This window comes from Myotis brandtii, unplaced genomic scaffold, assembly GCF_000412655.1.
Source record: "Myotis brandtii unplaced genomic scaffold, ASM41265v1 scaffold931, whole genome shotgun sequence".
Lineage (NCBI taxonomy): Eukaryota > Metazoa > Chordata > Mammalia > Chiroptera > Vespertilionidae > Myotis > Myotis brandtii.
Window position 1 is genome coordinate 1,668,680 of NW_005371843.1, and position 25,029 is coordinate 1,693,708.

A 25,029-nucleotide genomic window follows, 5' to 3' on the forward strand; every position below is an offset into this window, starting at 1 on the left:
ATATGCCTTTGGAAACATGATTTAATCTGAATCTTTACATTCCTCCTCTACAAATAAAGGGTTTAGAAAGGCATTCTTGAAATTCTCTTCGGGCTCTATAAAAATCTATCAGGAATGGGCACATATAATTACAAGTCTGACAAAAAGGGTATAATCTTCATCCACAATGACTTTTGTGTTTTAAGTCTCATTCTTCTGTTGAAATGTAATTACCCTAAATCTGGCACTCGCCTAAAGAGCTCTTGGCTAACATGACAGCAATGCATCCTTGCGGGAGTTTCCTTCAGATGCTCACAAGCTGAGTGATGTCTTTATTCATAGGGAAATGTGCTTATTCTTTCCTAACAAGGAGCACAGCATGCTTTTCTGCTCCGCCATCCAACACTGGGCATTAGAGCATGTTTATGATGAATTCAAACTAAAGCTCAAGTTTAACTGTGGTTAGTAAAAATCACTGTGGCCAAGAGTGAGCCATAGTGTAAATTACGGTCTCTGGGTGATAATGATGTGTCAGTGCAGACTCATCACTCATAATAAATGTACCACTCTGGTGAAGGATGTTGATAATGGGAAAGACTATGCATGAGTGGGGGCAGAGGGTATATAGGAAATCTCTGTACCAACTGCTCAATTTTGCTATGAACCTAAAACCTTTCCTAAAAACTATTTAAAATGTATCCTGGAAACAGCATGGATGGAACTGGAGAGCATTGTGCTAAGTGAAATAAGCCAGTCAGTGAAAGAAAAATACCACATGATCTCACTCATTTATGGATAATAAAGACCATTATAAACTGATGAGCAAAAGTAGATACAGAGGCAGAGCAGCATCAAACAGACTGTCAAACGACAGCGGGAAGGCCGGGGAGGGTTGGGAGGGCGGGGGGTAAGAGATCAAGCGAAGGACTTGTATGCATGCATATAAGCATAACCAATGATAAAAGGAGACAAATGTACTACTCTTTGTAATATTTTAAGCAATAAAAAAAAAGAAGCTTGTTAGTTGATGCAAGGGTGTTAAAAGGTGTACTAACTTCCTATCTTTTCAAATAAAGCCTTTTAAAATTGTTTCCAAAAAAAAATGTATCCTGGAATGTTGGGTGAGCCATTTAAACATTTACTCCTTGTGGATGTGATCATGAGAGAGCATGGAGAAAGACAAATTTTCAGAGCCATGGTAGAAGGCTGGAGTTGGCGGGATCTCTAAACAAGCAGCCTCCCCCATCCCCACCCCCACCCACTCCAGCCTTCTCTGATAGACTAGGGATTTTCACTTCTCAGGGATCTCTCTCTGTCTAAACCAGCGGTTCTCAACCTGTGGGTCGCGAACCCTTTGGCGGTCGAACGACCCTTTCACAGGGGTCGCCTAAGACCATCCTGCATATCAGATATTTACATTACGATTCATAACAGTAGCAACATTACAGTTATGAAGTAGCAACGAAAATAATTTTATGGTTGGGTCACAACATGAGGAACTGTATTTAAAGGGCCAGAAGGTTGAGAACCACTGATCTAAACCATCCTACTCAGAAAATCATGTTTACCATAAAATGAGTCCTCATTCAAGCAAATTCCAATTGAATAAATGTGACCCCATTTATTATATCTTATAATTGAATTAGAAATAGGCATAGCAAAGTCAGGTTAATCGCATAAGATATTTAATTTGTCAGCCTTAGAAATCCCCTGAACAAAAGAATTACATATTTTGAATTCTTTCCTAATTAAAAAAAAAAGCATATGCCTTTTCATCTTATCTTACTTCACTACCTACGTACAAGCTGCTTTATATTATATAATCGGCGTTAAGTCATAAAAATGGACTTTGATGAACTCATTTGATGCTAATGGAAAAATACAAGCTGTTAGAATTTGTGTCCAGTTCAGAATGCTCTTACGCAGCGGTTCTCAACCTGTGGGTCGCGACCCCTTTGGCGGTCGAACGGCCCTTTCACAGGGGTCGCCTAAGACCATCCTGCATATCAGATATTTACATTACGATTCATAACAGTAGCAACATTACAGTTATGAAGTAGCAACAAAAATAATTTTATGGTTGGGTCACAACATGAGGAACTGTATTTAAAGGGCCAGAAGGTTAAGAACCACTGTTTTAAGGCTTTCATTGGACAGGGTGCTTGAACAGTAGGGGGCAGGGAATAAAACATCAACTCAGAGGCCAGAATGTCTGGGTTTGAATCCTGACTCCACATGTGATGGTGATGAGACTGGCAAGTTACCTAACCCTTCTGTGTCTCTATAAAATGGTGGTAATAATATTACCAGACTGTTGTAGGGATTAAAAGACATAATATATATATAAAGCATTTAGAATAGTGCCTGGCACATAGAAAGAGTCTAGAAAAATGTTAGCTTTTACAATTATGTCCTGGATTCACAGGTCCTAAGAGATGATATACTCATTCAGAAAATATTTGTTAAAAGCTTATTATGTTCAAGGCATTTGTGGGAATAAAATTAAAGATAAAAGATACTCCTACCAAAAAAACAAAACAAACAAACAAAAAAACAACCCCAAAAAACAAAACAAAACAAAAAAACAAAGGAGTTACCATTTTCTGCTTGGAAAGATAAGCAGGTCATTATGATTTCCTGAGCAGGACTGAGTGTGCGTGTGTGTGTGTGTGTGTGTGTGTGTGTTAAGAGGAATGCAAAATGAAGGAGGAGGCCTGAGTATTCATTCTAAGTATGACCTTGAGCACAACATTTTATCTCTCTACGCCTTAGTATTCCAATCTCAAAAAATGAGGTATTGGACAAAGTGGTGTCTAAATTTCCTAGGAGTTCTAGATTATCTTTATGAAATAACCACAGACCAACACAACATGGCCTTTACCCATTAGTGTTTAAAATACAACTCAGAGTCAACATAAACATATCTGACAAAGGAAGAACGTATGTCCACACAGAAATGAAAATAGGGTTCATGCTGTCATCGTGACCATCACTGATTGATACACAATTTGTCATAAGACCTTTACATTGGACATGGTCAGAAAAAAAAAAAAGAATGCAAAATGAAGGACTAGATAAGGTATTTAGTGATAAAGGAAAACAAACTACCTTAGGACATACATAGCCATTTTCTGGTCATGTTAAAAGAGATAATGTAAAAAAGAAAAATAGCATTTATTGGTTGTTCTCTATGTGCTAACTATCCTACTAAGCTCTTAAATAAGTTAACTCATTCTATTTTCACAATACCCTATGATGAAGGCACTACCATTCCCATTCAAAGATGAGGACATGGGTTTAGTGAGAGATTACAACACTTGTTCAAGGTCAACAATCTATTAAGTGGCGGAGCTGTGATTAGAATCAATCTAAACACTTATATATAAAAGAAATTACTGGCCTTGGACATGAATTGACATTTTTATAAAATGTAACAGCATTGGCTGAGGATGATTTTGAAATGAAATACTATCACTTAAAAGGCAAGAATTATCTAGGTTGCAGCACAGAATCATGTTAAAAAGATGGCCTTCTAAGTCTATGGCTTGAATCTGGTTTGAAATTAAAATTTTTTCTAAAGGCACTATGTGTAGTGCCTTTACACATATTCCATTAAATAACTGGAAATATGATCATGTTTTTATTAAGTTACAAAAAGATATTTTAAATAGAAAGCAAAAAATGAATCCAAATCATTTTTAAGATATAGATACAAGAAGAATGGCCTGAGAAGCAAAACAAAACCACAGACATCTTTGGAGCACTCAAAAGCCACCTTCTTATAAGTGGTTGGAAATGGGTGGTGGAGAAAATGGCCATTTAGAACCAGAACACTGGGCCTTTTCAATAAAGCTTTACAGCAGTTTGGGGGGGTAAGGGCAGGGACTAAGTATTAATTACATTGTTGGCTCCTCTCCATTTTGCCAGGCAAATATGTTGTCCAACAGAAAAAATCACTTCTATAAGTATCTATGACAGTCAAGGGTCATAGAAAAAGTAATGTGTAGGATTAAGCTAGTAGATCAACATGCCATTTACGTAAAGTGTCTGACGTGCCCATGTGTATTTCACAACTCAGAAAACCTCTTTTTAAAAAAGGGAAAAAAGACTTTTAAAGAAGTCCTCTGTCTTCGCTGCAAATCACCAAACCCAATTACAACTTAACCATTCAAATCTGAAAAAGCTTACTTTTATTCCTGAATTTGGAGAATATAGACAGTACCACTCTGGATTAATTTAAACCTGTGATTGCTGTCAGCACACTACTATTATAGAATAGTCAGATTTTTGTTAAGGAGTATGGGGCAAACATGGAAACAGCTTTAGGTGGTTTTTAAAAAAAAAAAAAAAAGATGGAAAGAACATCTCAGGAGGAACAAAATCCCCATGAAAGTCAAAACAGATTCCTTTTCTTACCAAGAGCTTAAAAATAATCAACATGTTGGCACTTTTATTAGGTAAGTTTCTTCTACTTTATGAACATTAACTACTAATCTCCCCATCACCTGGGGGGGGGAAGTGGTCCCATTTTCCTACTTAGGGAAATCCTGGGGTTCACTAGGAAAATGGGGTGAAAATAGAGGCTTTCCTTGCCTCCTGTCTGGAATATCCACTGTCTAGACCACTATATCAGCCTGAGCCCATACTACATTTTTAAAGTTGTGAGTCAAAATAAATATAGAAGGTTAGAATATCTCTATATATAAAAGCCTATGTGACTGTTCAACCATTCGACCGGTAGCTATGATGCACACTGACCACCAGGGGGAAGAAGCTCAATGCACTGGCATGGAAACATGGAACAGACTGATGAATCTCAGAGGGAAGAGGGAAGGGGGGAGGGCGGGAAGAGATTAACCAAAGATCTTACATGCATACTAGAGGCCCGGTGCACGGATTCATGCACCGGTGGGGTCCCTTGGCCTGGCCTGCGGGGACTGAGCCGAAACTGGCAATCCAATATCCTCTGAGGGGTCCCAGATTGTGACAGGGCACAGGCCAGGCTGAGGGACCCCACTGGGGCACGAATCCGTGCACCAGGACTCTAGTATTTATAGAAAATGATCATATAAACCATAGCAATAAACAAAGACAAATACACATTCCCTGGGTGGCAAGTTATAAAAAACCTATGAAAGGAGACAGAGAAATTTAAGGAATGACTAGAAGAGGAAGAGAAAATCTTCCTTACATTCGATTAAGAAAAGATGGGATAAAAGAGAGATAGAAGAGGAAGAGAGGGTAGGAGAAGGAGATGGAAGGGGGGACAGAGAGATGATCTCTGGAAAAAATAACTGGAAGGCTATTTTGAATCAGAAAAATATTCATAAGTTCATAAGTTCATCCATTTAACTGAAATGAAATAAAATTAAATCAATGTTTCAGAAACGCAGTCATCACTGTAATTTTACAAACATTGACAAAATAAAGGTAACTTACACAGACCAGAAGAATGTCCCAGCTTTCACCCCTTGCTTGGTGGCTGTGATCCATAGCTAATGAGGAAAAATAAGAGCCTTATAACATGTTCTGAGCTTTGGTCAAGGAAGAAAAAAAAAAGTTTTAAAGCATATTAGATCAGCTATCTGATACTTTACCCACACCATAAATTTCACATTATTTGCAATGATTTTTTTTCACATCTGGAAATCAGAATCATTATTTCCATAAATGTTATTTGATCTGTTCACTGCAACAGCTTTCAAAAGCTCTGCCCTGATTCTAGTGGCATTTTTAAAAACTCTTATTTCATCTCAAAAGTCTGTTCTGTACCTTTCCCGTCTGATCATTGTTCTGAACATCGCACGTATGTGGCAGAATTCTAATCATCAAAGGACCCAGGAGTGGACCATATGTTTCCTTTACTATTGAAAGCCTACAGAGGAGAATCCCAATTTGGCACACAGATGTCAGGATCTCGAAACCTAGCTTTGTCTCATTTTGCTTTAAACTAAGTGAATGAAAAGGAAGAGAAAGGTTATTTTTTTTTTATTCTGGATTTTCCTTTGTATCTTTTACTTAGCCTGTTAGGAAATGGAATTTTAGGAATAAGTTCCTGGAATAAGTTAGGCGAACCAAGCATTTCATTAAGTTTTTAAAAATATTCTTTCCAGCCCATGCGGTTGTCAGGCAGAAGATAGGGCCGTTAAGAGCCTGAGCTCTGTAGCTAGGTGGCTGGATTTTAAGCCTTGTCCCTGTCATTTACCAGCCTGCAGTCCTCCAGCAAGTTACTTAAGTTCCCTGTGCTTCAGTTTCCTTTAAAATATAGGTAATATTCCCTAGCACATAGGCTTATTCTAAGCTGTAAGGACATAATACATTTAAAGGCCTTAAAACAGTGTCTTGGCATTTGGTAAATACTTGATTAATTTTTATCTTAATTATTATGCAATAATGGAAAGAAATATAATACAGTTATTCCAGAAACGTTAAAAACAATTTAGGATGTGTTCCATTGAAGAGCAGTCTGTGAGAAGAAACCCACTCACTTTAGGAGGCAAACAGGAAGGAGAAGAGTGGCTTGCTTATTATAAGACCGAAGCAAAAAATGGTCTAGGAATCGCAGCCACTCCCTTTTCTGGTTTCATTGCATCCAGACTTTGAGAGTGTCTTTTACTGACTCCAGCGAAAATCTTTGGTTTTTGTGATCAAAGCAGTAATTGGGAGATGTAAGGCATAGAGGAGCTTGGCCATGATTTCAGAAGGCCATGGTTTGAGATGGCTGGCCTGGGAGAGTACTGCATATTCCCAGCTCTTTAGGGTGGAAAGGTGGGGCGGGGGTGGGGGGTGAAAATCCTCAGTCCCCCAAATTGCAGCTGTTGCAGTTGGCAAGCAAGGGATGGGGCAGGAGAGCATAGGCACCCTGTCAGATCCCGGATGTCCTCAGCCTGGCAGAGGTGGGGTCCCATGGGGATGGATCTGAGAGATAAGGATCTCAGATTGTTCCAAACAGTGTTCCAGGGTTTGGTCCAGAGTATATTTCCACCTTATGTACAAACTCTGGCATGCCCAGGTGCCTTGGACTTTCATTCATTCATTCATGTTCCAGCACCTCCGTGAGCAAGTAGATGCACTCAAACTAAGTGCTGAACACCCCACAGGTCCTCAACACCACACCAGATCCTGAAGAGACCAGTTTCTCACTTTAAGTGATCTGTTTGCACACTTACTTTAATTTCAGGGACACAGCTTAGAGTATTCATTTCCAAACAACTTCCTCGAAAATTGAGTGGCTTGCTATTTTCAAGAAAGCTGTACTAGGCAATATTTGGCAGATATGAAATGTAAGATCGATATGGGGTTTTCTAATGGATTTTTTTTAATGCAATGTTGTCAAATGATGACCCTGCACTTTCAAATGTTGGTATTGTGGAACATATGCTGATGTTGGCATTATCTTGGCAACAGGAAGCCCTATAAATAACTTTCGGCCAGTAGCACTCAAGGGACAAGATCACCAGAAGCAGGCTTCGTGGGGGTGCAAGGAGAGAGCACTGGGAGAGAAGACACAAGAGGGGGTGCTAAACGTATCCCGATGGCAAAACCAAGATCGTTTGTTCTTTGTACTTTTCTGAACTTTCCCAAATTCTTACAGTGACAAGTAACATCTTTGTAATCGGGGAAAAAAGGTAACCAATTGTATAAAGAGCAATGTGCATGATGAAGACAATGTCAAGTTCAAATGTTTATTTCTCCCCCCCCCCCCCAAAAAAAAAGAAGCAAAATATTTCTCCCTGCTTTCTGGGAGAATTTTCTAAAAGGAAATTGGCAGCATGGTTAGAAAAATGCAAAAAGAGAACAAATAAGAGCGAATACTTAAAATTTTACAAACACATTTAAAAATCTCAAACAAATGCCAGCAGTAATGAAGCCGACCTGTAAGGTTGGCTAATGGCACCAGACTGAAACATAGAGAGTGCTTAAGTTACGGCAGATCATAAGCAGCCAGAAAAGTTCCTTTGCAGGTCATATGTATTTTAAGTTAAATCTAGTAATTACAGAGAAAAAAAGGCACTAAATCATCAAAAGAAGAAAAGTGAAGTAGAACCCCTAGGGCCATAAAAGAGAGAAATGAGACAAATTCCTAGTTCCTTGTTAATTCAGAGAAGTGGGATTATGATTTCCCGGAATATAAATGCAATGTAAATTTCCTCAGCGGTTGGTAAAACAACACAGCTTAAAAAAAAAGTGAGCTGAGAAGACACTGGGTTTAGATACACCTGCCTTTAATCCCAATATTTCTTCCATTTCCCTGCTTTATCAAGAGACAGTTTTCAACATTTGTGTCCTAGATATTAGAGTTTGAAAAAGAGACAAGTGGGAATAATATTGTACCCTCTTGATGTGTTATCATTGGGTGGGGGGGGGGGGGGCTTTCCCACTGCAACCAGAAGGATTTAAATGTGAAATAGAACACTTTCTCAAATTAAGTAAAGGATGCAGCTGTGGGAGAAGGCGAGGAGTTTTGAAAAAGAAAATAAGCAAAACACATTTTTCAAAAACATGATTCACTGTTGTAGTTTTTCTAAGCAGTTCTTTGGAGAGAAATGACTCCTTTGCATTCAAAGGCACGAACCTGGGATACATTGAATTCTGGGAGACCTGAAGGAAGGGTGAGGGTCCAGTACCAGCAGGAGTAAACCAATCATTGAGATTAGAGTCAGAACAAACTAAGGATGTCAAGTCTGTGGGATGATCCAGGAGAAGAGACTATGGACCAGTTTGGCTCTTTCCAGGTGGTTAGGGTCAAAGAAGGTGAGTGATGAAGAAGAGGAAGGAAGTACAGGCAAATGGGCTTGCAGAACATATCTATTCAAAATGCAGTAGTGGGACACCTACATGTGTCAGGCTGTGGGTTAGGTCCTGAGAATAATAAAATAAAGAAATCAAGGCCCTAAAGCAGACATGTGAATCATTTCAAAATGATATGGTCAAATTTATGGTAGAAATCATAGGAAAACCCAAAGGAGGGTCCCTGAGCTTAGCTGGGGATGGGGGAGCTTAGCAAGAGCTACTTGGGGGCAGATAGTTCAACTGCAATTTGAAAGATAAATTAGAGCCTATAGCAAGGGGTCAGGTGAGCAGAGTCCATCCTAAGCATGTGCAGATATAGTCAAAAGAAAGAAATACATATTTCCAACAGTATATGGGAAAGAAACAACAGAATAAAGAAAAGATAAAATTTTCCTGAAAAGAAAGCAAAGCCTCCCACTAGCAGGATAATGAAAGAGACAAAAAGAGACATCAAGTCAATCCCTTTAACTGCGAAGTTCACTCTATTCCAATGTCATTCTTCTCATTGCTGTCTCTTTCTTGAACTCACCATCTTTCCTGCATTTTTATATTACAGTAACTGTGGAGGGCGGCCTCAAGACCAGCTCCTTATATCACAATCCTGGCAGAAAACGGCAGTGGGCCTAGCAACTGGAGAAGTGAAAGGCCTTCCTCCAGAAATTAGGGCTTTAAACGACTGCACATCTGGTGGGGTGGTGGACTTGTTTCTCAGATCCCCACATGTAGCGGGCCCCTTGGATTCTCATTCCTTCCCCACCTTGCTCAGGTCCAGATTTAAACTGAACAGGGAATTGCCCACTGAGATATCTCAGTATGAGAAATTGCAGGATTACAGCAGAGAGATTTTTCAAAGAAACAAACACACTTTTAAAAAATCCATTAAGAGTAACGAATTTGTAATGAGAAAAAAAAAGTAAATAAATCTTAAAACAACAAAAGAAATTCCATTGAAATATGTATGGGAAATGTAGGATCATAGAGTGAGTGACAACTTTTAACAGCGCATTCTAAAGATTGACAAATTAAAAGCAGGCTCAACTTTGCTGTAGTGGCTATATCAAGATTTTTAAAAAGATGAAATTAAATTATAGAAATTATTTTGGGGAGCCTAATGGAGCCTAAGTTTGTTTCTATTCAAATTTTCAAATAGACACTGTACAAACGCCTCATCCCATCTATTAGATTTTAAACTAGGTTAAGAGTGATTCTTATTCACCATTTAATCTGACCTCTATATTATTCAGCCAAATGACTTTCCTGGTTTCATCACTCCGTAAAAATAATTTGAGCTTAACTTAATTATCTAAGATTTTTATTTTTTATAAGTATTTTAATTATATTTTTATAAATATTCTCTCTATACCAATTATTTTTTTTTACTGGTGATTTTATGAAATGTACAAGCCTCTGTGAGGAGGATATAAATGTTTAAGAAATATTTATTAAGGTGTAACTCTTCTTATACTATTTATAGTATCTTATACTCTTATACTGTAGTTTTTTATAGTTTCTGCCCATGTTTTTCCTATAGGCCAAATTTCAATAAAATATGTTTTTAAATTACAGCTACTATGTTCCTTGGAATTCTTGGTGGCGTCTTGTTCAAGAAGATAGAAGCAAAATCAGTTTCACCACAAATCTTGGTCAGCATTAGGAGAGGACTAAACTTGGTCATATGTGTCAACTTTGAGCGTCATTAAGGAAACAGGCAAACAGAGTCGAGACAGAGGCTTCACTTCACTGGGCTGGTTAACAGCGATCCCTCTGCTCCGTTTCTGCAGAAGTTAATGAATGTGTGGACTCATCTTCTGAGTCATGTCGACCCAGAGGAAACCTAATGTCAACATTTGGTGTAAAGCAATCCAATTTGATAAAATTACTATTTATCTCTATATCCTTTGTGGTTCCAGGCAAGTCTGCTTCCATGACAAAATTAATGCAAAAGACCAACGAGCAACAGCTTGATGGAGTTCTAATTTCAATCATTTTATTTATGCATACACTGTTCCTCTATCATAAACTGTGTGTGAAATCCACCCTGTAAACAAATTTCACAATGTTCACAACCTAGGTCATCATAGACTTCTGGGAGTCCGGCCTGAATAAAGACAGCAGAATCAGGCCTTCTACTATAAAGAAACACTTCTACAGACATACAGGAAGTCTTCCAATGTTTATTTTTTTAATGAAAAGTCCACATTTAGCCTTGTATGCTGACTTATTATGCGATATGAATATTTTTTCACCGTGACCTTTTCTCATAGAGCAATACCATTTTTTTTCTTACTTCATATTCTGTATTTAGCCCACAGATAGCAGCAAACATTTCCAGGTATGAGATCATTCCAGGATGGTAAACACACGGATGTTTGCAGCCCCTGTCCACTCTTCTTGCCATGGTGACCCCACGGAGGTCTGCCAGCCCTCTTTCCTAACCAGTGCCCCAGGGAGATACAGCCCCCAGTCACAGTTGACATGAGAGGGAACCGTTTGCCATTCTTCTCCCACAGGTTTCTGATTGACTATGTGTACCGGGTTGTGTTCCTGTGGGGATTCTCATCCTTCTACCCTCAGTCAGTTCTGTCCTTTCAACAACCATTGCCCCGCGTTGCTGCTTTGCTCATGTCTGACCAAAGCAATTGCCTAACCAAGCACATAGTCATAGGAAAAATATTACGTAGAAAGCCATGTACACCCCTTTTTACTTTTGCCCAACCATTTAATCTGAAGTAAATAGGATGATTTCTTTCAAAGTATTAATTTTCTGGCCCATCAGCAAGGTAGGATTCCACATATTATATGGAACTTCCACGACTTTGAAAAAATGGGTTAAACAAACAAAAAAATAATAATTAAATTACTGTGGGTTTCATCAAGTTCCCTTTTTTCAGCAAGTTTCCCTATTTCTGTTCACATGTCACCTGGGCCAAAATTTTGGGGTAGTTATAGTTATTCACTCCTTTTTCTCATTGTACCCCCAAATCTAATAAATCATTAAGACCTGACTATTCCTTCTTCAAAATGTTTCTAAAATTCATCCCTCTGTCAGCATTTCCACCACTATTACCCTAATGAAGATACTTATCATCTCATGCTTTTATAATCATATCTGCACATAAATGTACACACATAAACACATAAATATCTGTATATATACACTAGAGGCCCGATGTACAAAGATTCTTGCAAGAATGGCCCTTCCTTCCCCTGACTGCTGGCACCGCCTTCACTCCGGCCCAGAGCCGCCTTTCTGCCTTCATTCTGGCCCAGAGCAGCCTTTCCACCTTCCTACGCTGCCCAGAGGCCTGGAGCGGCTGGGGCGGTGAGGAATGCCTGAGTCATTGCCATGGTGATGATGCAAGCATCCCACCCTGCCCCTGGCTGCTCAGAGCCTGTGTATGCAAATTAACCCATCATCTTTGTTGGGTTAAATTTGCATACTCACTCCTGATTGGCTGGCGGGCATTGCAAAGGTATGGTCAATTTGCATCTTTCTCTTTTATTAGTGTAGATTACAGATGCACATGTATATACATACCTATAGAAATACATCATACATGTATAAATACAGATACACATACATATTATATACATATACAGGGTGGGGCAAAAGTAGGTTTGTGAGTGCATAAATAATTTATTCTTGCATTATTTTTTGTATGGAAAATAATATAATAATTAATAAAAATAATACTAGAAGAAACTGTATTTTATTTACTCACAATTGTAAGCCTACTTTTGCCCCATCCTGTATATTATGTACATACATACACCTACAGATATATACATAACAAAAGAAAGAAACATTGCTAAGTGTGAGAAAATTATATGAACCTCTTTTGATGGTAACCAATTTGGGGATGAAATGTTTCAATGCACAGACACACCCAAAAATGCAAAACTTACCGGTTGACCTCCCCACCATCGATGATTAAATTTCTCTCGCCCCCGAAGATGGAAAGTGGCATCAAATACAGGATCATACATTGAGTTGCCAACAATTCCATGTGATTCTGGATACAACCCCTTTGAGTAAAAGGAAATTTATCACTAAAGTAACAATAATCCACCCACATTAGTTCTATTATAAATTTTCTTATCATAAAAGGTTTTATAGAAACAATTTCTAAAAGTATGTGTCTGAGCAAACATAAATATTACCTACAGACTGATTTTAAGTCATCTGATAAACTTGACATTATTATAAAGAAATTTAATATTTGGCAAATGTTGCAACTTAATAAGATGGCAACAATTTTTTTTATACCAAATTAATCTTTAATTGAAATTTACTTATGTACCTCCAAAAACATTTCTATATCTACATACATTTTTCCTTTTTCTAAGTTCTATTTCTACCCTAAACAAAAACTAATAAGCATAATTAAACTAATTAAGGATGTTTTTAAAGAAGAAAGCAAGGTAGAAATGGAAGTATCTGAAAATTAATACATAGCAGCCCTTAAGTCAACATTTTTATTTGAAAATTTAGAGGTTTAATGTGCGTGTTCAGAGAAAACTGTACCTAAAAAATGGCTTGTTTTAAAGTTACTTTGACATTGGGTCACCTACAACGTTGTAAAAGGCATTTACTGTGAACAGCTGAGGCAGATAAGATGAAAACAGAAACATTTTCTTTGAACACTAAGGAACATCTTTAAAAAAATCCCCCTTTAAGTCATTTCAGGATGAAATCAGCCCTTTGAATTTATATCATTTGAAAAAATACTCACAGTGGCCAAAGTGTATAAGTTGGGGAACGTTTTTGTCGGGTACACAGGCCTCATGTAGGGAGAGTGTGTGCCACAGGACCCTGGAGACAGAAGTTAAGATCAGAACAAAAGAACTGGCAGGAATCGCTTTGCGCATAGAAACCCATTCTATAAACCATCAAAGGCACGTGTTAATCTTTACTTTTATATTTCCAATAACAACATACATTTCCAGCCATGTGTCCAGAGATCTCAAAGCCCATAGCTGAACCGTTACTTTGCAGATCATGGATTACAGATGACTTACTTAGTTTTTCAATGTTAGGCATGACTTTGCTGCCTTTTTTCATGTATGAGGCACGGAAACCATCCACAGAGAAGATGATTAATGGAGGGCGAACAAACCTGAAACGTAACACATTAAGCTTTAGAAAAATGATTGCCACAGAGTTTCCATCATGCTGAATCATTCTCAATAATTGGGACCAATGATTTCCAAGATGAAACCAAAGATACCGCTGAGCTTCCAGCCACATAGCATTTGTGGCACCTGAAGTCCAGAGTTAAATGGCCAAAATCATAAAATAGCAAGTGAAGAGACTGATATCCCCTAATGTACTTCCTCCATGGCTGCCTCTTACATCGCAAACAAGGTTTTTCACAATGTAAAAAGCTGTTATATTTGCTTAGAATATGCATTCTCTCATTTGCTATATGGAAAACTTCTATTTGCTCTTTAAAACCCAGCTCAAGGTTTCCTCTTGTATAATATTAGTTGCTTACACTTCTGAATTCCTTTAAGATATCAATTCATACCTCTTTTATCATTTATACTAGAGGCCCAGTGCATGAAAATTCATGCGCTGGGGGATGGGGGGGTCCCTTAGCCCAGCCTGTGCCTTCTCACAGTCCAGGAGTCCTCAGGGAATGTCTTACTGATGGCTTTAGGCCCACTCAGGAGACGGCGCCACCACCATCACCCTGCTGCAGCCACCACCGGCCTCCCTCTGCAGGAGGCAACTGGACAGGCCAATGCTTTAGGCCCACTCAGGAGACGGCGACACCCCCATCACCCCGCTGTAGCCACCTCCGGCCTCCCTCTGCAGGAGGCAACTGGACAGGCCAATCAGGGGATGGTGCCGGCCCTCCCCCACACACATCGCCCCTTAGTCGCCACTAGTCGCCACCCCATCACCATTCCCTCCCTCTGCCCACTGGCAAGAGCCTTGGCTGGCCTGGCACCACCTCTTTGCTGGCCCCGCCCCCTGCCAACTGGTCATTCTGCCGTTCAGTAGATTTGCATATTACGCTTTTATTATATAGGATATGTTACATTATAGTATAATGATCTGTTAAAGTGTTTAACTTCTTCACTAGTTTCAAAGCACAGTTTGTGTCTTATTCATCTTTTTATTTTCTGGACCCACAGTAGGGCTTCAATAAATATTTATTACATACATGAATGAATGAATGAATGAATGAATAAAAAATTAATAGCAGTAGCACTCTTGTCACTAGAACTAAGCACTAATAAAAATTTATTTTAGGTTTAATTATAAAATAATTGCAAAAATCATTTAAATTATTGAAGATTTCTAAAACTTAATCAGTAAAGGACTAGAGTCCAGTGGTCGGCAAACTTTCGGCTCGGCAAACCGCAGCTCGCGAGCCACACGCGGCTCTATAAAATAATTGCAAAAATAATTTAAATTATTGAAGATCTCTAAAACTTAATCATTAAAGGACTAGACTATACATCTAACTAGGGCAGGATCTGATGAAATAGGTCCTTTGTTATATTCTAAACATTTAGTTATTTAATCAGACTTGAGACTACTAAACTATAAGCAAAACTGTTTCTGATAATTCAACTAATATAGGCTTGAGATTATTTGAAGCCACATAATAAAAAGGCATATTTTAAATGAGTCACATATAAAGCATTTGCAGTGGTTCTCAACCTTCTGGCCCTTTAAATATAGTTCCTCATGTTGTGACCCAACCATAAAATTATTTTTGTTGCTACTTCCTAACTGTAATGTTGCTACTGTTATGAATCGTAATGTAAATATCTGATATGCAGGATGGTCTCATGCGAACCCTGTGAAAGGGCCGTTTGACCGCCAAAGGGGTCGTGACCCACAAGTTGAGAACCGCTGATTTAGAGCAATACTATGTGAGAGTTCATTATTATCATTACTATTATCAGTTAACAAGGCTTCTACCACTTAGACTGGTTTTTCCTCAAAAATAACTGAACACATTTTAAAGTCAGAAACAATTGCCATCCCATTCTAACAGTCCAAAGACATTCAGGTGGCCCATTACAGTTAAAAAGGAGGCCAGAATCGAGACAATATCTAAATATTTGGATTTAGCTCTAGCTGGTTTTGCTCAGTGGGTAGAGTGTCGGCCTGTGACTGAAGGGTCCTGGGTTCGATTCCGGTCAAGGTCACATGCCCAGGTTTTGGTATCGATCCCCAGTAGGAGACATGTGGGAGGCAGCCAATCAATGATTCTCTCTCATCATTAATATTTCTATCTCTCTCACCCTCTCCCTTCCTCTCTGAAATCAATAAAAATATATTTAAAAAAATAAATTTAAAATAAATAAATACTTGGATTTGGTGTCCCAAGCTTTGCTTAAAAAAAAAAAACACATTCCAACAAATACATTTATAAAAACACATTTGTTGAAAAATTCTTTTCTGACAGGCATTCTAAGGGTCCATGAATTTTCAACAGTTTCCTGAAAAGCATAAGTGCCTTCTGCTGGTCCCACTTGAGTACTGGGGTGTCATTCTGCTTTGGTGGTAGGTCAGGTTTCTACAGCATCTTGTAGATGTACCATCTCAGATGATATTTTTGAGTTCTAGAGTCTTCCCTCCACCCCCCCAAAAAGGCAAAAGCAGCACTTTAGGGGGAGACAAAACACACTAAAAACACAAGTCTCTGCAGAAATGTTTCTTTCCTCCTTCAGTGACATTTAGATACACTTTGTAAAATCTCCAGCTAAGTCGGAGAACAGAGAATACTAGTCTCTGATATGTCAGAAGTGTTAGAAAAAATATTTCTGTGAATTTCTCTACTTCAAGATGCACATTGTAGCTTTTGACTTATTATTCACAAGTTCAGCTGTATAAGTGGATTTCAGTTTTGCATCCTTTTAAAGCATTTGCCCATCTATATCCTGTGATAGTTCATCAATTAATACATGAAATTTCATACTATTCATAAAATATACTTACCCTGCAGGACATTCTGGTGTCTTTATTTCCTCACAGTCATCATCTACCCAATGTGACTCTCCTATAAGGAAAATGGGTCAATGTATTGGTGCATCAAATTATAGGTGCCATCCAGAGCCTTGAAGAGTACAATTCCAGGACCTGTGTCCTGGTTGGTATTTGTAGCTAATGGGACACCATCCAAAAAGAAACTCAGAAATAAAGCCTGGTGTCTGGTTTGGCTTCCTAAAGCACCCCCATACACAACGGGAAATCTAAGGTTTAATAACCCCGAGTGGTGTTTATGCGAGCCTTCAGAGTCTAAATGGTTTCTAGATAAAAACACCAGTGGCGTCAGTGAATAACATTTCATGTTTGTTTCCCTCCAGAAATAAACTGTTTGGTCATTAGATGGAACATTCTCCCCCCTCCCCCCCGCCAAACATCTCAAAGCCAGAGACAGCATGGCACCACTTTTCTTAGGTTGGGAGAAAAAGCTTAGAATATGCAGGGACGATAGCTGGGAGATTGCAATAGATTATTTGCCAATGGATCTGTGTACAGCCCTTGAATTTAGGAATAAAAACCAATGCTTTCTTTCACTTTTATCTCCCACCAAGATCTGAGAGCACAAACTACATCTTCTAAGGACAGAGAAGAGAAAGAACTCAGATTTTTAAAAAATGTGGCCTCCTTTAGAGAAAATAAAAATTAACAAAATAATTTACCTTAAATTGTTGTAAAACAAACAAAAATCACAAGCCTTAAACATAAGTAAAATTTGTGACCAAGACTTTGGAGAAATTGCTCCCATATAAATAACATTGGAAATCTCCCTGGTCAACAAGAATCTAAGTACTAACAACTGTGTAAGTAAGTACCACGCTTCTTAAAATGTAATAACCCAGTGTACCCTGCACACATGGGCCTCACAAAGGTATTGAAACTAGAATTTTAAACCAGCAAAAGCTGGTTTAATGATTCAATGACCAATGATACCTAGGACTTTTTCTTTATTTTCTCATCTAATAGCCTTTGTGGCTTATTGGTACATTTACTACATAGGGAAATAAAAGGGAAGAGGAGACAAATTTTCAATTAAAGTTATGCTTTATCAACAGTGACAATGATTATTTGGGTAGGGGAAATTTTCCTAATTTAATATTAATGTAATACCTTCTTGCCACAACCGAATACTACAAATGTTTCAGAACTGATTTGCTTTTTCCCTCAAATTTTTTCTTTAACTTTTATGTTTAGTATTTTAAAATTTGCAATTACAGTTGACATACAATATTATATTAGCTTCAGGTGTATAACATAGTGATTAGACATTTATATAATTTCTGAAATGATCACCCCGATAATTCCATTACCCATCTGACACCATACATAGCTACTACAATGTTATTGCCTAGATTCCCTATGCTTAACAGAAACTCTTCTTGAATATTCCATGCCACAGCTAGGAAGGACTTAAGTCAGACACCAAAAAGTGACTTGCAAACTTTACATAAAGATTCTTGGATCTTTCCATTAACTTCTATAAGTGGGTGCCATGGCAACTGAAACTCCTTAAAGACAGAAACTGCGTCTTTTATGTTTTTGGTAGTCCACTAACTATTATTTATTATTGGAAGAAAACCATCATATTATACCATCAGGCATCCAAAGTCAGTGCACACGCATGCATGGCTTTCGGGTAGGACAGGAGCTGTTGATGCCCTGACCTTCTTTATCAACCTTCTTTACCTCGTCCGGCTGCTGCTAGTGCCTGGGCTTACAACTGTCAGGACCCCTGGCCTCAGGGTAAGAACTCAAATTTACCTTCCCGACTGCTGTAGAGCAGCCCAAAGTGAAACTTTACCTGGGACCGCATCCTTGCTCGCTTCCCTCTGCCCCCACTTCCCTTACTCTCTCACATGGGTTTTTCTGAAGAATATTCCCTCAATAAATTCCACGTATGGCATTCCTTTCTCAGGCTCTGCTTCTAGGAAACCAACCAAGGCAGGAACTTTAACCATCTCTTCATTACTGTGGTTCTAGCTAAATTCAAAATTTGGGGTTATTTCCTTGTTATTTCAGATCAGTAAGAGGCAGGGAAGCAAAACTAAGAAGGAAGCATGAGAAATGTAAAGGCACATCTCATTTCCTCCTCCAGAGCCCATAGCCAAGGCATTATATCCCCAATAGCCAGGATGTCTTAGAGTATCTCCAGTCTTTATTCCTTTGTTTTCTTTTTTTATATATTTATTTTTATTGATTCCAGAGAGAGAAAGGGGAAGGGAGAGATAGAAACATCAGTGATGAGACAGAATCATTGATTGGCTGCATCCTGCACAGTCCCTACTGGGGATGGAGCCCAAAACCTGGGCATGTGCCCTGACCGGGAATCTAATCATGATCTCCTGGTTCATGGGTTGATGTTCAACCACTGAGCCACACCAGTTTTTATTCTTTTAAAGCTCAAGTCAATCCAAGGAAACATGTACCTTTGCAAACCACTTGGTAGTTGGTACAGCAGTCTCCCCTGGCCAAGCAGTCCTCTGAGCAGTGACAAGCATGGTCTTCATTTCTTACTTCTCCGCATCTGTCCTTGGTACACTCCCAGCCACCAGCTGAAATCGGCACAAGAAAACACTTTCGCTGCTTCACGCAAACCAAATGAAAGAGGCCACAATTGCTCACAAGGGTTGCCAACAAAAAGAGCTAAAAACCCCACATCATTTCATCTGCTTGTGAAATTAGAGTTGGCCTGACGCCCAGATGATATTTGGAGGACTTACACATAGAATGAATGCCTGATTTTTAAATCAGAGTACAAAGCCAAACATGATCGGGCTCCTTAGGGGAAAAAATATGGAACCCTTACTGATTGCGAACTCTCCTAAAAGACCCAATAAAATGTATGGGATCGGAGTTTTGTAATAGGGGTATATACCATTGTAGGCATAGTCACGATAGCTCAGCTCTTGATTTCCAAAGTAGCTTTACTTAACTTTAATCAGCTTGATATAAATGATAGTATAACTAAATGGCCTCTATCTACTTCCAGATGCACTGGAGGTTAAATCCTAAAAAGATTATAAAGGGATATTAAAAACACTCAGAGTTCCAATCATTAACCAAAGTGGAGTGCTACCTACACTGAGAGAGGTCAGAGTCCCTATATTCATGAAGGCCAGGAGGCCGGTTATGGATTTCTGTCGGAGCACACTTGATTGAGAGCTCACGACTCAACTCTCCCCAGAGGATATTTTCAGAAAAGTAATATTTTCATTTTAAAGAGAGTGTTTTATTTTTTGTTTTGGCTTTTTTTGTCCATTAGACTATAAGTTCCAAAGCAGGAAAACACCCTCCCCCCTTTTTCACCATTCTATCTCCAGTGCCTAAGACTGTGCCTAGCGCACGTGTGGAATTCCATGAACATCTATTCCATCCCATTGAAAATTACCATGAAAATAAAATACGACTCTTTAAATTCAGGATTGCCATATTGAGACACTTCATAGTAAATTCATTTCTTCAATAAATACTTCTACTATGTTTTCCGTGTTCTAGGTGTGAAGAAGAGGGAAGACCCGACCCTGTCTGCATGGAGCTTACATTCCAGTGGGATAGACAGACCATAAGCGAGAAAACAGGATAATGTCAGCTTGTGCTGAGCGCTGGGAAAGAAGCAGCAGGAGGCACTGACAAACAGTGACAGGGTGGGGGCTCTGGTTGAGGAAGAATGGTCAAGAAAGCCTCTTCTGAGCTATAAGACACTTCAAGTCTTCATCTCCTAAAATATATCCTAAGGGGAAGGCAATGATTTTAAAAAGCCATGCTGCTCCTTATTAATAGCCTACTAAGCCACACCATTGTTAAGTAAATAAACAGATAAAGAGATAATAGTTGCCATTCTAGGGAATCATGCCACTACTGTTTCATTTCTATTCTTTTAGAGTTACCTTTGCATCCTGATTCAATTTTCTGATTTCATTTTCCTATCTCCACTGCCTTCTCTTCCCAAGAAGATTAAATGCTTGGAATTCCTTTATCCAGACCTAGTCCCAAGGATCAACCATTTTCCAAGGTGACTTTGATTGATAGAGATCATGGGGTTTTTTTCCCCCCAATTCAAGGATAATTCTACCCTCCAGCATACTTTTATTCCTCCCCAAATTCCATAAGGAAATCCATTTGCTTGCAAAACAGCATCACTATTAACAAGTTTGATTTATTGAGGAACTACTTACTTCATAGAATAATGAAGTTTTTAAAAATTCAGGGTTCAGAGTGAACTATAATGCAAGGTATGAGTCAATCAACTGCCTAATTTTCAAAGCAAGCATGGGAATAAACATAAAAGCATTTAACCTTACTGGATGATAAGAAAGTTACCTATCAGATCTGAAAAAAAGACTTTAAAAATGAGGATATCCATTTTAAAAATGAGAACTGCTGAAAAGAGAGTAGTAGCTCTTGTGCCCTTGGAGAGGAATATAAACTTTGAGAGTGTAATTTTTGTAATATATATTTAATTTTTTAAATGCATATACATTTTTTGCATATACATTTTTATCACACTCATAGGAATTTATCTTAAGGAAAATAGACAAAATATAAATATGCATGAATAATGTTCAATGATACATTAATAATAGTAAAAAGGTAGGGAAATATAAGTGCTGATCAATTTCTCAATGAAGTAGGTTATATCTGTTCAATGGACTACTATGCAGGCATTCGGCATATATATACACACTTGTATAAATATAGATACACACAAAATAGTCAGAATTTACACTGAAACATTGATTGTGCTTATCTCCAGAGAGTGCTTCTATCAGCAAAGTAGAATCGCAAAGACTGTTTTCATTAGCCTTTTGTGGTTATTTAATATTTGATTGATATTTGATTCTTCCACATTTGGCATATGTCATCTTTATGCATGGAGAATAAATGACTTTAAACATGTTATTGTAGTCCATATTTATTAAACCTGGGAAGAAAGGCATGAGCTACGTTCAGAAAAGGCTAAGCTGGCGTCAGGAGATCCATTAAACTTTGCAAGGAGCTCTGAGATCAGGAATCCAGATGGCTGCCATGACGTGTCAGGGACAAGATACTCAACATAGAGAGGAAACGTAAAATGTTAGTTAGTTCCTCACTGCCAAGCAAACACCAGCTGCTGGTTTGAAAGAATGTGTTAGAGCCAACGGACTCTGCTGGAACATCTGTTCCATCCATACGTGTAGTTTACAAGGTTCTCAGCATTTAAGTTTGCAGACTCACAACCAAGGAAACTGGGAGGAGTTCCAAAGGAAAGTAACCCCCCCTGCCCCCCCCCCGACTGCCCCAAAATGCCAAAATGTTTGGAAAATGTATTGTGCAACAAAACACACAAAAAAACAACCTAATAAAACATTTCTTATTTGGGGGGGGAAACAAACAAATCAGAACTAATAAAGCAGTTGATGTCAGTTTTCATATAAATTAAGGACTATTTCCTTAGTAGAGGAGAATAATGTCTCTGTTTCTAATGATATTATTAGAAAGGTCAGAGCAAAATCGATAGAACCTAGATTTTTTTAAAGAATCAGCTCATCAGAGAAGTCCAAAAGCAAGTAATAACTTGGCCATGGAGCTGTGGAATCTCTGCACCTAGTGGTCTGAAGTGCAGGGTTGAGTGTCATCTTTCTCAGAGAGTTTGAATGTGATGCTGCCCCGAGGCATGGTGGGCAGCAAACAAGGTATTGTCCAAGTCCTACATAAATTATCAGGCTTTGGGAACAGAGCAGGTGGGATGGCAAAAGTCTCCAAAAGTGCTCCAGAAGCCTGTCTATTCTACTGACTGTTCTAGTATAGAAGAAATATGCCAGAAAGCGATTGTAGAGCCACCCTGAACAGGTGATCCCAAGTAGCATTCCAGAACAATTTTCCACTTGCACAGAGAACTGGTAATAAAATCCGGGTAGACCATAGTCACTAAACGATATGATAAAATAAACAAATGCCAGAAACTGTGCAAGATAGATAGATAGATGCAAATAAAAAAACCAACACTTTATGAACATGCACAATTTCAGCCCAGGTGCCCGGGCAGTGAATGCAGGAATTGACAGTAAGAAACAGAAATGATGAAGATTAAAGACAAAAAAACAAAACAAAACAAAACAAAAAAAAAAACGCCCAGCCACAAATATTTCCAAAATCAGGTAATGACTGCAACAGCTAAGAACCTTCTTGTATGGAAACAAGAGTCACGCTGGGTCTACGCATCATAAAATTGACAGTCCTTCAAGAAACAAAACTCAAACCCAGAGTTTGGTTTGGCAAAAGCAGGGTGTATAACAGTAGGGGTTGATCTAATCGAGGCTAGAGGACCCAAAAGTTGCATACCTGTCTTCAGACAAAGCTCATCAAAGTCATGGCAGCAACTGCTGTAGCTCTTACACAGGTTGTCACACCGACAATCAGGAGGTCCAACTTCTTGAAGTTCAAAGCATCTGCCCTTACAAGATCCGGAGGTGTTGGTCCAGGGGGAGTCTGATAACACTGCAAGATACAAGAGACAAAAGAAGTGAGTCATGTCACCGTGGAGGAGTGGCCCTGGGAAGCGGTGCAGTGCAGTAATGCAGTCAGACTCTGGCTGAGCAGCATGGCTCTGTCACCTGCTAGCAGGTTGCTGAACTTTCTTGTGCCAGTTTCCCCATCTGTAAAGTGAGGGGATTAATAAAAGTAACTCAAGGTTATAAAGAGAATTAAATGAAACAATCCATGCAAAACACTTACCAGGCGGTCAGACATAGAGAAAGTGTAACAAGTGTTGGCTATTGGGTTTATGCTTTTTACAATTATTATGACTACAAATCTGTGAGGGTTAGTGTCTCTGTGGATGTGAATGATGTCAGGACAGAAGAGAACTTCAATCTATGTACTGAGAGACAAGAACTCATTTCCCTATTTGAAAATCCATAGCTTTTTTTGTAAGGAAAATTGAGCCTACATGTTCTGAGAACAATCTGACCACATGGGATTGAAATAGAGATTTAAGATTTCTTCCAGCCACAAAACCTATACCTGTAACTAGAGTTACACAAACACAAATTCCACAATCTCAGCTTGTCAAAAATAAATTACCATTCATTATTTTCATATGATCATTGCATAGCTAGAAATCTTAAGAATCAACTGAAAGTTAAATGGAAGTTCCATTCATCATACTACTTAAAAGATAAAATATCTGGGAATAAATGTAATAGGACCCATGTAGAACCTACATGAAGAACACATTAAAACTTTACATAAGGATATTTTAAAAGACTTAATTAAATGGAAAGCGATCCATCTTGGAGGTAAAAAGATCCACATTATAAATATATCAGTTCTTCCTAAATAAACCTAAAGATTCAATGCATTCACAATAAAAATAGAAAGAGGATTACTTGAAACTTGAAAGAATATTAAATGTTTATAAAAAATAAATATAGAAAAAAATAGAAAAGAAAGAGTAGTTTGATGAAGACTAGATGGTAAAATATATTCTGAAGTTAAATAATTAGCATAGATTGGTATTAGAAAGTAAGTAGATCAGTGTTGGGGGTGGGGAGAGGAAATAGGACCAAATATCTGAGAATTTATTTTATAATGCAAGTAACATTTTAATATTTAAAAAATTTTAAATTACAGTTTATATTCAATATTATTTCGTATTATAAAGGTAACATTTTAAATCAAAGGAAGAATGAAAACTTAATCAGTAAGTGAAAGAAGGATTAATCAGTAAGTTGTGCTGGAATAACAAGCTGTCTGAAAAAAAATTAAACTGGATCTTCATCCTAGCTTACAAAATAATTACCTTCTTTTGAACAGAATGTATAAGCAGGGTCATGCCTGTTGCTAGAGGTAAATACTTTTGTAAAATACAATACAATTCAGAAATATCTATCAGTTCTTAAAATGCATATGCGTCTTTTATCCAGAAATTCCATTACTAGAATTTACCTCTCATACATATTTGAAAAAATTTGCTAAGATATATGTACAAGAACCATTCTAGCCATAAATGAAATATTTCCCAGCCCTTAAAAGAATGAGCAGTTCTGTGTAGGCTAATATGGAAAGATCTACAAAACATCTAAACAATTTTTTTTAAGATCAAAGTACAGCCCTGGACAGTGTGGCAAAAATGGTTAGTGTCAGCTGGCATGTACTTTGTTCACAGGTTGATTCCCCACCCTGGTCAGAAAGCATGTCAGGGGGCAACCAATCCATCTCTCTCTCTCTCTCTCTCTCTCTCTCTCTCTCTCTCTTTCTCTCTCTCTCTCCTT

The 25,029-nt window shown here is 38.3% G+C and overlaps 1 protein-coding gene across 5 annotated transcripts in view; it reads right to left on the minus strand.

The window, feature by feature from the left end:
* ENPP2 (ectonucleotide pyrophosphatase/phosphodiesterase 2) overlaps nucleotides 1-25,029 on the minus strand; it is a 104,563-nt gene that overhangs the window by 44,506 nt on the left and 35,028 nt on the right. For all 5 annotated transcript variants that reach the window (XM_014533051.1, XM_005885861.2, XM_005885860.2 and 2 more), the window contains exons 3-9: nucleotides 23,099-23,254; nucleotides 19,204-19,329; nucleotides 16,733-16,793; nucleotides 13,792-13,889; nucleotides 13,506-13,585; nucleotides 12,679-12,798; nucleotides 5,419-5,474 (exon numbers count right to left, since the gene is read on the minus strand). In XM_014533051.1, coding sequence (XP_014388537.1) covers nucleotides 5,419-5,474; nucleotides 12,679-12,798; nucleotides 13,506-13,585; nucleotides 13,792-13,889; nucleotides 16,733-16,793; nucleotides 19,204-19,329; nucleotides 23,099-23,254 — 697 coding nt within the window. The remainder of the gene's footprint in view (nucleotides 1-5,418; nucleotides 5,475-12,678; nucleotides 12,799-13,505; nucleotides 13,586-13,791; nucleotides 13,890-16,732; nucleotides 16,794-19,203; nucleotides 19,330-23,098; nucleotides 23,255-25,029) is intronic.